At 48.7% G+C, this 14,656-nt stretch overlaps 1 protein-coding gene across 1 annotated transcript in view; it reads left to right on the top strand.

The window, feature by feature from the left end:
- Nucleotides 1–4,893, top strand: part of sncaip (synuclein, alpha interacting protein) — a 28,107-nt gene extending 23,214 nt beyond the window's left edge. The window contains exons 9-12 of the mRNA XM_080499020.1: nt 773–898; nt 1,096–1,265; nt 1,435–1,524; nt 3,111–4,893. Coding sequence (XP_080355146.1) covers nt 773–898; nt 1,096–1,265; nt 1,435–1,524; nt 3,111–4,062 — 1,338 coding nt within the window. The 3' untranslated portion in view covers nt 4,063–4,893. The remainder of the gene's footprint in view (nt 1–772; nt 899–1,095; nt 1,266–1,434; nt 1,525–3,110) is intronic.
- Nucleotides 4,894–14,656: the final 9,763 nt, after the last annotated feature.

Here is a 14,656-nt window from a genome sequence, read left to right as displayed (position 1 = left end):
TTGTTTTTCAGCGACAGAGTCTGTTGATCATTTATTTTGGTAATGCCAGGTGGTATCTATTTTTTGGATTCAAGTACAGCAGATGTTAAAAACAATGAATCTGAAACATCAACTGGGTCTTCCAAGAACTCTTTTAGGTTATTCTGGTCAATCTCTTGGGGAAAAGACATATTTACTCTGTTAAAGACGGGTTAGGACGGGCCTAGAAATTCAGGACATGTCAAAATTAACACCCAGAGTGAAAATATCTCTCTAGCGCCACCTAGAAAAATATAAACCGCCACCACGGCCCGTAGGAATGTCGTAGAGAGCTCTAACAGAAACTCAATTGTTCATCTCATCGAGATCTAAAATTCACGTGATACCCCAAACCTAAATCCAACAGGAAGTCCGCAGCTTGCCTTTCAAAATAATATTTACAAACAGCAGCTACTCTGAACACAAATATTTATCGACTTCAATAACCTGCGAAATGATAGAGGAGACTCTCCTCCTCAATAATCCAGAATATCATTTTCAGTTGTCGAAGGGTTTTGTTTTTATTCGCCGTTAAAGTTTCAAACACAGAATCCCGCTTCCTCGCTGCAGTTTAAACGCTCCTCTGAGGGTGACAATCCTACCGCCTGCAGAATGCTCTCTCACGACAGAACGGACTCTGCAGATCCTTTCTTCGGTCAGACTTCACCGGGCTCAGTGTGGGAACCAGTCTTCACCTCCATTCAGGCTGGAGGTGGAGTGTTGATTGTCCCTGCTGTGTTGTGGCTGCGTGCAGGAGAAGGTGCTGCTGTGGCTGCTTCAGTTCATGCAGGAACAGGCCATCTCTCTGGACGAGCTGGACCACAACGGAAACTCTGCGGTTCACGTGGCGGCGCAGTACGGACACCTCACCTGTATACAGGTAGGCTGCTGTGTCACCACAGGACCATGCAGAAGAAAGGCCCTTCTTGCAGCAAGTCGTCCGTGTTTCACGTTGAATCCAGTTCGACCCCGTCGTGCTGCTGTTCCAACACCAAACCAGCAAGATAGAAAACCTTTGCAGAAAGGCTTCGGGAGACAAAATAAAACGCCAGATGTTTTGGCGTTGTGTGTGTGCAGACGCTGGTGGAGTACGGCTCCAATGTGACGGTGCAGAACCAGCAGGGGGAGCGGCCCTCCCAGAGTGCCGAGCGGCAGGGCCACACCACCTGTGCCCGCTACCTGGTGGTGGTGGAGACCTGCATGTCGCTGGCGTCGCAGGTCGTCAAGCTCACCAAGCAGCTCAATGAGTCAGTCCATGTTTACGACACAGTGTTGTTGTTGTTGATAATAATAATTGTTGTTGTTATTTTCAAATAAGTATACAACAGAACTGAGACAAACGGCAGTCGTAATGTAAAGTGGGCACACGTGTTAGGGACTTGTTTATCCAGCCTGTTGTGTGCATGTGTCCTGCAGACAGGCAGCGGACAGGGTGGTGTTACAGAAGCAGCTGCAGAGACTGACGGAGCCCAACAAGGCGGAGGGGACGCCTTCTCGATCCCCAAGGTAGACCCCCCCACACTCACATCCACACACTCGGCCGTTCTCATCTGTCCTGAGAGAAAATCTAAATGACTTGCCACATACAATGACTTTTCTTGCTTTTACTGTAAAAGTAAATCAGCGCGGTTTGTCTGAATGTCCACGCCGTCACAAACACCGTCCACTTTTAGATGAGTAAGACTGTAAAACTATGTTTCTGCCAAGATGTCAAGAGGAGGAGAAAGAGAGTTGGTACAACATCAGCCACTTAACCTCCAGAGACGTTCGGGCCAGCAGAGTGAGAACGATGTCGCTCACTGGTTTAACCGCTCAGTGGATCCAGTAGTGCCGAGCTGTGCTACATGCTACACGCTAAAGAGTTCTCAGGCTCACACCGAGCTGAACATGATTAAAATGTGACTGATGCACTTGTTAAGCGTGAGCTTGGTCCCTCGTTCTCCAGGTTGACACCACACACTGTCGTATACATACTGTAGATGCAGTCGTAGACTGCATCTACAGTATGTATACGACAGTGTGTGGTGTCAATACAGAGGTTGTATTGTGGCATCTTATTTACATATGGAGTGTGAATTTGGCTTCATGGCATTTAATAAGTACTTGTATCAGCATGAAGACAAAGGTCAGTACCGTATTTTCTGCCCTATAAGGCGCACCTACATTGATTGACATAATTTACAACCTCATTCATATATAAGGCGCACCGCCCTATAAGGTGCATGGAATAGACCAGTGGTCAGCAACATTTATAGCTCAAAGCCATTAAGTTACATTTTCCACTGATTCTAACACCCAGAGAGGTGGACACACTTTATTTTGATAGTCCTACCTGCAGCCTATGCCAGGAGGACACTACACACAAAACCTTCTTCACTGCTGGTTGACAACTTACAACTACCGGTAATAAACTAAACTACATGAACTAAGCAACAAAAACACAACACAACACAATTATTACCGACACCACAAACCAAATAGAACCCCCAATAATTGCATTTAAAACACCACAAACAGCTGCAATGAATTATGGGAGTTTCTATCGGCTGCACTGAGGAGCTCAGGTTGAATTTGTCGCTGCAAGGCATGATGTCCCATCATGCCTTGCAGCGACAAATTCATGTTTTGTGTTGTTGGAGGTTATTGTGGGTTGTTGTTGGGCTTGGTGTTGTGTTGATTGTGTTTATGTGTTTTTGTTCCCCAGTTTAGGGAGTCATTATTTCATCTAGTTTATTTTGGTTTGTTAGAATGTTGGTGTGCAACCATGAGTGATGAAGGTGTTGTGTGGAGTGTCGTCCGCACTGAAGATCCGGTTGCAAAGTTAGAGTTGTCAAAATAAAAGCTTCTAGTTGTTCAGCTGTCAAATAGCAGCCTGGAGTAGAACAATCGTCCATATATAAGGCGCACCGGGTTATAAGGTGCACTGGCAGCTTTTGAGAAAATTTGAGGTATTTAGGTGCCTTATAGGGCGGAAAATACGGTACATGTCCTGGTCCTTCAAAGTGGCGTCGTTACAGTGGGGGCTCTGGTCAGACCTGTGGGACTTCAGTTGTTGACGGTGGTGTTGATGTTGAGACGACCTGTGCTTCCAGCGCCCGTCAGTCCTCGGTGGAGGCGTGGCCCGAGATGACGCTGACGGCCGAGGGGACCCCCGGAGACGGGCACTGGTTGGTCCGTCAGGGAGGCCCGGACCCGGTGCCGCGGCAGCTCCTGGGGAAGGAGGTGTCGGAGCCCGTCTGTGGCCGGGAGCGAGCCCCCCCGCCTGGCCCCGGGGCCCGCAGGCCAGGCCTGGTGGAACGCAGGGAGCTCAAACTGGCCAGGCTCAAACAGATAATGCAGCGCTCTCTGAGCGAGTCCGACACAGACGGGTGCCCGTCGGAGGAAGGTAAAAGCCACGGAGCCCCTCCCTCCAGCACGGCGCGACCCGACAGGCCGTGCCACCTGCCAATCACAGAGGAGGAGCCGGCGTCCAACCACCTTCACCTGGCGATGAGGAAGCACCTGCCCTCGTCTGCCGCCAGCGCCTCGGCTGAGAAGAAGCTGGCGCATTCTCTCACCGGGTCCAAGTCGGTGGACGGTGTCGGTCGCAGCCCCTCCCCCCCCGCCCGCGAGCCCGAGGCCTCTGAGAGCAAAACACCAGACGCTTCCGGGGACTTCCACGACGGCCAGAAGGCCGCAACCAGCCCCAAGAGCGCCCTGAAGTCCCCGTCGTCCCGCAGGAAGACCTCGCAGAACCTCAAACTGAGGGTGACCTTCGACGAGCAGGTGCACAAGAGCTCGGGTCAGGAAGCCGAGCCGGCCAAGACGCCGCACGCCAAGGACAGGACTTCAACCGGCGGCTCGGAGAGCAAGAGGCCGTTCGGCACCTTCCGCTCCATCATGGAGACGCTGAGCGGAAACACAAACCACAACAACAACAACGGTGGAGTGCCGTCAGGCCCCGGAGTCAAACCCGCCTTTCAAAACTCACCCGGCAGGAAGTGCGACAGCAAGAGCAGCCCCGGAGGCGGAGCCAAGGGCAAGAGCAGACCCAGCCACGTTTAACTGGCCCGGAGGCAACGGTGACTCAGCGCCCAGAGAAAAGCACCAGAGCCCAGTGTGAGCAGCACCAGCGCCTCAGCAGCCCGGTGAAGATGGTCACGTTTAGGATCCGGCCTCCGGAACACGCAGCACCTTTCACATCAGAAAACCCAAACCGTCACATTTCTTCCTGTAGCGTCAAAGTGAAATATGCTCAACATGAGTAGGATGCAGCTTGAGCAGCGTTATGAAAAGTCAATTCCACATCCGATGATATACTAGTAAAAAGACTGGTAGAAACAATCACCCAGTGCTTCCAAAAAGTCCATTCAGGCTCCTTAGCGTCACGTAGGGAACACAGTGTCTGAGTCTGGCTTTCTGGCTCCCTGCCAATGTCAGTACTACAGTAATATTGAACATTGTGTTTCAATATGTAAAACAAAAGCAACTTTGTTAAAGAAAGCAACTCTAAGATGCTTAAATCTGAAAGAAATCAGTTTGACTGAAATGAGTGCAAAACATGACGCCACTCACTGCAGCATCGTCACAAAGAAGTGAAATATTTCCTCTTCAGGTTACACACCAACCATGTTCTCAAGTACACACACAACTCTACTCACCATGTTAAAGTTGGTAGCTTGTCGTTCTTCTCATGCGTGTGTGTGGTTTCATTACAAAAGCAGCCAACAGCCCAACTGCAGGACGGCATGCTAACTACATTGTTTTCAAAACGTTGCCATTTAAATGCGAAAGTTGTGAAATGAAAAATGCAAAATCAATGCGTTTTCACTTGAAATGTTGTGTAAACAGAATCTTAAAGTGACGTAAACAAACAGGACGACAAGCACATCAGTGACGAACCATCAGGGAAGAGTTTGAGCCTTTTAGACCAGGGGTGGGCAATCCTGGTCCTGGAGGGCCGCAGCCCTGCAGGTTTTAGACCAGGGGTGGGCAATCCTGGTCCTGGAGGGCCGCAGCCCTGCAGGTTTTAGACCAGGGGTGGGCAATCCTGGTCCTGGAGGGCCGCAGCCCTGCAGGTTTTAGACCAGGGGTGGGCAATCCTGGTCCTGGAGGGCCGCAGCCCTGCAGGTTTTAGACCAGGGGTGGGCAATCCTGGTCCTGGAGGGCCGCAGCCCTGCAGGTTTTAGACCAGGGGTGGGCAATCCTGGTCCTGGAGGGCCGCAGCCCTGCAGGTTTTAGACCAGGGGTGGGCAATCCTGGTCCTGGAGGGCCGCAGCCCTGCATGTTTTAGACCAGGGGTGGGCAATCCTGGTCCTGGAGGGCCGCAGCCCTGCATGTTTTAGACCAGGGGTGGGCAATCCTGGTCCTGGAGGGCCGCAGCCCTGCATGTTTTAGACCAGGGGTGGGCAATCCTGGTCCTGGAGGGCCGCAGCCCTGCATGTTTTAGACCAGGGGTGGGCAATCCTGGTCCTGGAGGGCCGCAGCCCTGCATGTTTTAGACCAGGGGTGGGCAATCCTGGTCCTGGAGGGCCGCAGCCCTGCATGTTTTAGACCAGGGGTGGGCAATCCTGGTCCTGGAGGGCCGCAGCCCTGCAGGTTTTAGACCAGGGGTGGGCAATCCTGGTCCTGGAGGGCCGCAGCCCTGCAGGTTTTAGACCAGGGGTAGGCAATCCTGGTCCTGGAGGGCCGCAGCCCTGCAGGTTTTAGACCAGGGGTGGGCAATCCTGGTCCTGGAGGGCCGCAGCCCTGCAGGTTTTAGACCAGGGGTGGGCAATCCTGGTCCTGGAGGGCCGCAGCCCTGCATGTTTTAGACCAGGGGTGGGCAATCCTGGTCCTGGAGGGCCGCAGCCCTGCAGGTTTTAGACCAGGGGTGGGCGATCCTGGTCCTGGAGGGCCGCAGCCCTGCATGTTTTAGACCAGGGGTGGGCGATCCTGGTCCTGGAGGGCCGCAGCCCTGCATGTTTTAGACCAGGGGTGGGCAATCCTGGTCCTGGAGGGCCGCAGCCCTGCATGTTTTAGACCAGGGGTGGGCAATCCTGGTCCTGGAGGGCCGCAGCCCTGCATGTTTTAGACCAGGGGTGGGCAATCCTGGTCCTGGAGGGCCGCAGCCCTGCAGGTTTTAGACCAGGGGTGGGCAATCCTGGTCCTGGAGGGCCGCAGCCCTGCAGGTTTTAGACCAGGGGTGGGCAATCCTGGTCCTGGAGGGCCGCAGCCCTGCAGGTTTTAGACCAGGGGTGGGCAATCCTGGTCCTGGAGGGCCGCAGCCCTGCAGGTTTTAGACCAGGGGTGGGCAATCCTGGTCCTGGAGGGCCGCAGCACTGCATGTTTTAGACCAGGGGTGGGCAATCCTGGTCCTGGAGGGCCGCAGCCCTGCAGGTTTTAGACCAGGGGTGGGCAATCCTGGTCCTGGAGGGCCGCAGCCCTGCAGGTTTTAGACCAGGGGTGGGCAATCCTGGTCCTGGAGGGCCGCAGCCCTGCAGGTTTTAGACCAGGGGTGGGCAATCCTGGTCCTGGAGGGCCGCAGCCCTGCATGTTTTAGACCAGGGGTGGGCAATCCTGGTCCTGGAGGGCCGCAGCCCTGCATGTTTTAGACCAGGGGTGGGCAATCCTGGTCCTGGAGGGCCGCAGCCCTGCAGGTTTTAGACCAGGGGTGGGCAATCCTGGTCCTGGAGGGCCGTAGCCCTGCAGGTTTTAGACCAGGGGTGGGCAATCCTGGTCCTGGAGGGCCGCAGCCCTGCATGTTTTAGACCAGGGGTGGGCAATCCTGGTCCTGGAGGGCCGCAGCCCTGCATGTTTTAGATGTTTCCTTGCTCAAACACACCTGTTATCATGATGAGGCTCTGCAGAAAGCTGGACAAGGAGCCACTAATTGCTGTATTGATGTGAGGAGACATCTAAAACCTGCAGGGCTGCGGCCCTCCAGGACCAGGATTGCCCACCCCTGGTCTAAAGTCTCCAAGGTCCCCCTGCTCCAGTGAATCCTCCGTCCTCCTACAAAAGAGGATCTGTTGCATCATCAACCCGCCGTCTTCCTGATGTCACAGCTGTAGTGCTGCTAACGCTCCAAACACTTTACACTAAAGTTCTCTGCTCTGGAGCAGAGGCACAATGCTGACGGTTAGTTTGAAACCATTGACGTTCTTTGTTCAGCCGATTCACCCTGTGAGTGATTTTATACGTACGATGAGCTACGTTAGCATTAGCAGCAGTTTTTCCAGTGTTTCCTCGGCAAACATTGTAAAGTTGGAGGACCTGTGGTCTTCTGCTGCTGCTTTCTTTTCAGTATTGGGCAGGAAACGTCCTAATCGCACCATCTTGTGGTTGGAAGTGGTATTACAGGACATCTCAGATTCTCATAATTCATTATTTTCCAAACATTCAAACACTAACTTTATTGACACTATTCTTCTTTATTTTTGTAAGGTTGTGTGAGTAGTTGTTGTTGTACAGTTTCATGTTCCCAGGAGCTCTAATTCCAGCCAATCACTGCAAAGGAACAACAATGAGTTGAACCTTTCGTACCGTATTTTTCTCTCTGTTTTCCTCTTTCTGTCGCCACGTTGACATTTTGGTTTTCCCTGTGAAGCCTCACACTTCAGACCGTTGGTTCTGGAATGCTTTTCTTTTTCTCTTCCGGGGAGAAATGGCACAATGAGATTTAAGGTTTTCTTTTCTTGAAGAACTGAGGAATTGTATCTTCACAGATCTGCTTTTATACATATTTATTTACTTTTGTTCCACATTTGTGTTGGTTTCACTGCAAAAACTGTCCAAAACCAATGACTTTTTTTTCACCTGAAAGTTTTGACCAACATTTGAAATGTACAATTTTCTGCACAGCATATAGTTTTAAAACCACTGTATATATATTTTTTTGTATTCCATGTTGTGTTTCTACAGTATATTCCAACTTCTTTAACCTTTGCAGTTATCTATGCAGTATTTTTGCCATGAAGTAGACAATAGTTGTGTGGTGTGTTTATGGATGGTTGCAAGTGAATCGACTTCATAGATCTTTCTAGGTTTTTTCAGCGTCCATTTGGTTTCAGAGCTGATGTGCAAACGAGGCCATGACCTCCAGCCTTCAGTCCCTTCAGCCTCCTGATCAACAGATCCGCTGCCGTCCATTGGGACTTTTTGGGTGAGGAAACAAGACAAGACCAAACTCACCGTGAAGCTTCTGGTCCGGGACTCTCAGGTGGGCTCGTCTCATCGGAAGGGTTCAAATTCCAATTTGCACAAAGTCACATAACGTGCGAAAATCCAGGACAATGCTTTTACTTTGAAGGTTGCTTTGGAGAGGGGGTGAAAATATTGAGAAACCACTTTGAGCTGTTTTTTTTCCATAAGCAGTTCATTGTTGAAGGTAAAAATCCCCAAAGCATTTGTTCTCGAGTTTGTGGATCTCTGTGTTCATGGAATTCATATTCATGAGTCAGAATATAAAACAATAAGATGAACTCATTTGGTTAAAATTTTAATTTCCTTGAAGAGAATAAATGAACAAACAAAGTTCCGATGCTTCCGCTGTGCCAGTGAAACTATAAAAAGAGAGAACTGGTCAGAGACCCCCCCATGGTGCAAACAGCACCAGTAAAGGATGAGCTTCTCTGAGCTTCAGGAGCGTCACAGAGTCCAGCTGAGGAAGCTCTGGGAGCAACTGGGAGCTCTGGAAGCTCTGGGAGCAACTGGGAGCTCTGGGAGCTCTGGGAGGAACTGGGAGCTCTGGGAGGAACTGGGTCCTCCTTGGACTTCAGGTGCTTCTGCGTGCCTCGTCTTCCTCCCTCCATGTGGCTCCGCCACGTTTCCCTGATGAAGAGTGTTTGAGCTGCTGAAGCTCAGAAGAAACAACCTTTTCCCGTCAGCTGGAGATCCACCGCCGTCCTTTATTCTCTTATTAGTTTTACCCAGCAGCCGGTTTGTATGAAGTGAATGTTTCCTGGTGTAAAAGGCTTCCAGAAACCACGTAGGAGCACAAGAGCCTCCATTTCCTCTACAATTACATTGTTTGTTTAAGAATATGGGTTTTTTTTTGTTGTTGTTTTTTTCCAAGCCTGCAGGTCGAAATGTAACCTGGTCTGCTTTGACTCAACTAGTGCTGCTCCGATCCACCTGCCCCGTTAGAGCTCCACAGTGTACTGACGTAGCCCCGTTAGAGCTCCACACAGTGTACTGACGTAGCCCCGTTAGAGCTCCACACAGTGTACTGACGTAGCCCCGTTAGCGCTCCACACAGAGACCTGACGTAGCCCCGTTAGAGCTCCACACAGTGTACTGACGTAGCCCCGTTAGAGCTCCACACAGTGTACTGACGTAGCCCCGTTAGAGCTCCACACAGTGTACTGACGTAGCCCCGTTAGCGCTCCACACAGAGACCTGACGTAGCCCCGTTAGAGCTCCACACAGTGTACTGACGTAGCCCCTTTAGAGCTCCACACAGTGTAGTGACGTAGCCCCGTTAGAGCTCCACACAGTGTAGTGACGTAGCCCTGCCAGAGCTCCACACAGTGTAGTGACGTAGCCCCGTTAGAGCTCCACACAGTGTAGTGACGTAGCCCTGCCAGAGCTCCACACAGTGTACTGACGTAGCCCCGTTAGAGCTCCACACAGTGTAGTGACGTAGCCCTGTTAGAGCTCCACAGTGTACTGAAGTAGCCCCGTTAGAGCTCCACACAGTGTAGTGACGTAGCCCTGCCAGAGCTCCACACAGTGTACTGACGTAGCCCCGTTAGCGCTCCACACAGAGACCTGACGTAGCCTCGTTAGAGCTCCACACAGAGTCCTGACGTAGCCCTGTTAGAGCTCCACACAGAGTCCTGACGTAGCCCCGTTAGAGCTCCACACAGAGTCCTGACGTAGCTCCGTTAGAGCTCCACACAGTGTAGTGACGTAGCCCTGCCAGAGCTCCACACAGTGTACTGACGTAGCCCCGTTAGAGCTCCACACAGTGTACTGACGTAGCCCCGTTAGCGCTCCACACAGATACCTGACGTAGCCCCGTTAGAGCTCCACACAGTGTACTGACGTAGCCCCTTTAGAGCTCCACACAGTGTAGTGACGTAGCCCTGCCAGAGCTCCACAGTGTACTGACGTAGCCCCGTTAGAGCTCCACACAGTGTAGTGACGTAGCCCCGTTAGAGCTCCACAGTGTACTGAAGTAGCCCCGTTAGAGCTCCACACAGTGTAGTGACGTAGCCCTGCCAGAGCTCCACACAGTGTACTGACGTAGCCCCGTTAGCGCTCCACACAGAGACCTGACGTAGCCTCGTTAGAGCTCCACACAGAGTCCTGACGTAGCCCCGTTAGAGCTCCACACAGAGTCCTGACGTAGCCCCGTTAGAGCTCCACACAGTCCTGACGTAGCTCCGTTAGAGCTCCACACAGTGTAGTGACGTAGCCCTGCCAGAGCTCCACACAGTGTACTGACGTAGCCTCGTTAGAGCTCCACACAGTGTAGTGACGTAGCCCTGCCAGAGCTCCACACAGAGTCCTGACGTAGCCCCGTTAGAGCTCCACACAGAGTCCTGACGTAGCCCCGTTAGAGCTCCACACAGAGTCCTGACGTAGCTCCGTTAGAGCTCCACACAGTGTAGTGACGTAGCCCTGCCAGAGCTCCACACAGTGTACTGACGTAGCCTCGTTAGAGCTCCACACAGTGTAGTGACGTAGCCCTGCCAGAGCTCCACACAGAGTCCTGACGTAGCCCCGTTAGAGCTCCACACAGAGTCCTGACGTAGCTCCGTTAGAGCTCCACACAGAGACCTGATGTAGCCCCGTTAGAGCTCCACACAGAGTCCTGACGTAGCTCCGATGGAGCTCCACAGTGTTTCACCAGTGATTTATGGATCAATGCTGAGGTTTAACAGTCACTGGATTGATGCACATTTAGACATTTCTTTGGTAAATTGTAAGAAAGGTAAACATTAAGTTCAACATTATTTGATTGAGGCAGTGTTGAGATATATTGCCTTTTATTTATTAGATTGTTTCTGCTATATAGCCTGTTGAGAGCCTTAATATGTTCAATCTGTTAAAGATTGTATTACTGATAGCAGGTCAACTTCAGTGTTTCTCCCTTGTTCTTTACAAGGTTTTTGTATTTTTCTCTTGAGAAAGTTAAACCATGCTCTTATCTAAATTAAGGTGATGTTCTTGTTCCTTTTCCCCCAAAATCATCATCCAGCCAGTGCCTCTCATCATAACTAAAGTGAAAAATGTACAGCCAATCCATGTGATCGGTGTCGGTGATCTGCACTTTGGTTGATCAATATCGTGATCGGCAGCAGAAAACCTGATCGGAGCAGCTCTAGTCTCAAATGATCATCTATTGTCAAATGAGCAGTGGTCTAATATGTTCTTGTTCACTGAAGCTCGTCTACATGACAGCGTTTCAAGTGAAAACACATTGTTATTTTTTGGTTTCAGAAGCGTTTCTTGTTTACTCGGCGATGTTCAAACACTGAACTAGATGTAGTTTTCATGTTGGACCACTTGTGGGTGCTATTTTTTTTTTCTTCCATTTCCACAGAGATGGAACATTTTCTAAAAGTTTTCAGAGGCTCCAAGCACTGATGGCGTGTGAACGGACACCCAAAATGCAAGTTTTGCATGTTGACTGGAAATGGTTGGGGAGTGAAGCCTGGAACTAAAGCCAGATTAGAGGATGTCTGGGGAGAGACGGACACTCGGTTCTGCTGTTTAACCTGGTGAAGACTGAAGACCAACTGAAATAAACTTGATTTCTGGATTCCTGTGCATTGTTCTGGTGTGTTTGCTTATAAATACTCCCATATTTAATACATATTTAGTATTTAGATTGTTGTTGTTTTTTCCTTCCCTTATCCTGTTCAGCAGCTTGGGAGACAATATGATGAGATTGAGAGCTTCTGATGTCAGAACAGTTTTTACTCTGGAAACAGGAAGAGACTAAGAGTCTCCTCATGTTGCTGCTTTATTAGAAGTTGACATGGCTGCTGGGGGGGGGGGGGGGCGCTTAGAGAGAGAGAGAGATTGGGGGGGACAACATACAATACCCTTGTTAGTGCTACATATATTATTTACAGTTATCACACTGATCCAAATAATTTACAACTGTTATGAGATTAAACCAGCCTGAACAGCTCTATCTAGACAGTAACATGATTTTCTAGATTAAACCAGCCTGAACAGTTCTATCAAGACAGTAACATGATTTTCTAGATTAAATCAGCCTGAACAGTTCTATCAAGACAGTAACATGATTTTCTAGATTAAACCAACCTCAGCAGCTCTATCTAGACAGTAACATGCTTTTCTAGATTAAACCAGCCTGAGCAGCTCTATCTAGACAGTAACATGATTTTCTAGATGAAACCAGCCTGAGCAGCTCTATCTAGACAGTAACATGATTGTCTAGATGAAACCAGCCTGAGCAGCTCTATCTAGACAGTAACATGATTGTCTAGATGAAACCAGCCTGAGCAGCTCTATCTAGACAGCAACATGATTTTCTAGATTAAATCAGCCTGAACAGTTCTATCAAGACAGTAACATGATTTTCTAGATTAAATCAGCCTGAACAGTTCTATCAAGACAGTAACATGATTTTCTAGATTAAATAAGCCTGAACAGTTCTATCAAGACAGTAACATGATTTTCTAGATTAACCAACCTCAGCAGCTCTATCTAGACAGTAACATGATTGTCTAGATGAAACCAGCCTGAGCAGCTCTATCTAGACAGTAACATGATTTTCTAGATGAAACCAGCCTGAGCAGCTCTATCTAGACAGTAACATGATTTTCTAGATGAAACCAGCCTGAGCAGCTCTATCTAGACAGTAACATGATTTTCTAGATGAAACCAGCCTGAGCAGCTCTATCTAGACAGTAACATGATTGTCTAGATGAAACCAGCCTGAGCAGCTCTATCTAGACAGTAACATGATTGTCTAGATGAAACCAGCCTGAGCAGCTCTATCTAGACAGTAACATGATTTTCTAGATGAAACCAGCCTGAGCAGCTCTATCTAGACAGTAACATGATTGTCTAGATGAAACCAGCCTGAGCAGCTCTATCTAGACAGTAACATGATTTTCTAGATTAAACCAGCCTGAGCAGTTCTATCTAGACAGTAACATGATTGTCTAGATTAAATCAGCCTGAACAGTTCTATCAAGACAGTAACATGATTTTCTAGATTAAACAAGCCTGAACAGTTCTATCAAGACAGTAACATGATTTTCTAGATTAAATCAGCCTGAACAGTTCTATCAAGACAGTAACATGATTTTCTAGATTAAACCAACCTCAGCAGCTCTATCTAGACAGTAACATGCTTTTCTAGATTAAACCAGCCTGAGCAGCTCCATCTAGACAGTAACATGATTTTCTAGATGAAACCAGCCTGAGCAGCTCTATCTAGACAGTAACATGATTGTCTAGATGAAACCAGCCTGAGCAGCTCTATCTAGACAGTAACATGATTGTCTAGACGAAACCAGCCTGGGCAGCTCTATCTAGACAGCAACATGATTTTCTAGATTAAATCAGCCTGAACAGTTCTATCAAGACAGTAACATGATTTTCTAGATTAAATCAGCCTGAACAGTTCTATCAAGACAGTAACATGATTTTCTAGATTAAATAAGCCTGAACAGTTCTATCAAGACAGTAACATGATTTTCTAGATTAAACCAACCTCAGCAGCTCTATCTAGACAGTAACATGATTGTCTAGATGAAACCAGCCTGAGCAGCTCTATCTAGACAGTAACATGATTTTCTAGATGAAACCAGCCTGAGCAGCTCTATCTAGACAGTAACATGATTTTCTAGATGAAACCAGCCTGAGCAGCTCTATCTAGACAGTAACATTATTTTCTAGATGAAACCAGCCTGAGCAGCTCTATCTAGACAGTAACATGATTGTCTAGATGAAACCAGCCTGAGCAGCTCTATCTAGACAGTAACATGATTGTCTAGATGAAACCAGCCTGAGCAGCTCTATCTAGACAGTAACATGATTTTCTAGATGAAACCAGCCTGAGCAGCTCTATCTAGACAGTAACATGATTGTCTAGATGAAACCAGCCTGAGCAGCTCTATCTAGACAGTAACATGATTTTCTAGATTAAACCAGCCTGAGCAGTTCTATCTAGACAGTAACATGATTGTCTAGATTAAATCAGCCTGAACAGTTCTATCAAGACAGTAACATGATTTTCTAGATTAAATAAGCCTGAACAGTTCTATCAAGACAGTAACATGATTTTCTAGATTAAACCAACCTCAGCAGCTCTATCTAGACAGTAACATGATTGTCTAGATGAAACCAGCCTGAGCAGCTCTATCTAGACAGTAACATGATTTTCTAGATGAAACCAGCCTGAGCAGCTCTATCTAGACAGTAACATGATTTTCTAGATGAAACCAGCCTGAGCAGCTCTATCTAGACAGTAACATGATTTTCTAGATGAAACCAGCCTGAGCAGCTCTATCTAGACAGTAACATGATTGTCTAGATGAAACCAGCCTGAGCAGCTCTATCTAGACAGTAACATGATTTTCTAGATTAAACCAGCCTGAGCAGTTCTATCTAGACAGTAACATGATTGTCTAGATGAAACCAGCCTGAGCAGCTCTACCTAGACAGTAACATGATTTTCTAGATTAAACCA

The sequence above is a fragment of the Blennius ocellaris genome, assembly GCF_963422515.1.
Source record: "Blennius ocellaris genome assembly, chromosome: 7".
Classification (NCBI taxonomy): domain Eukaryota; kingdom Metazoa; phylum Chordata; class Actinopteri; order Blenniiformes; family Blenniidae; genus Blennius; species Blennius ocellaris.
The sequence above is the reverse complement of the archived record's forward strand: the minus strand, read 5'-3'. Positions and strand labels throughout refer to the sequence as shown.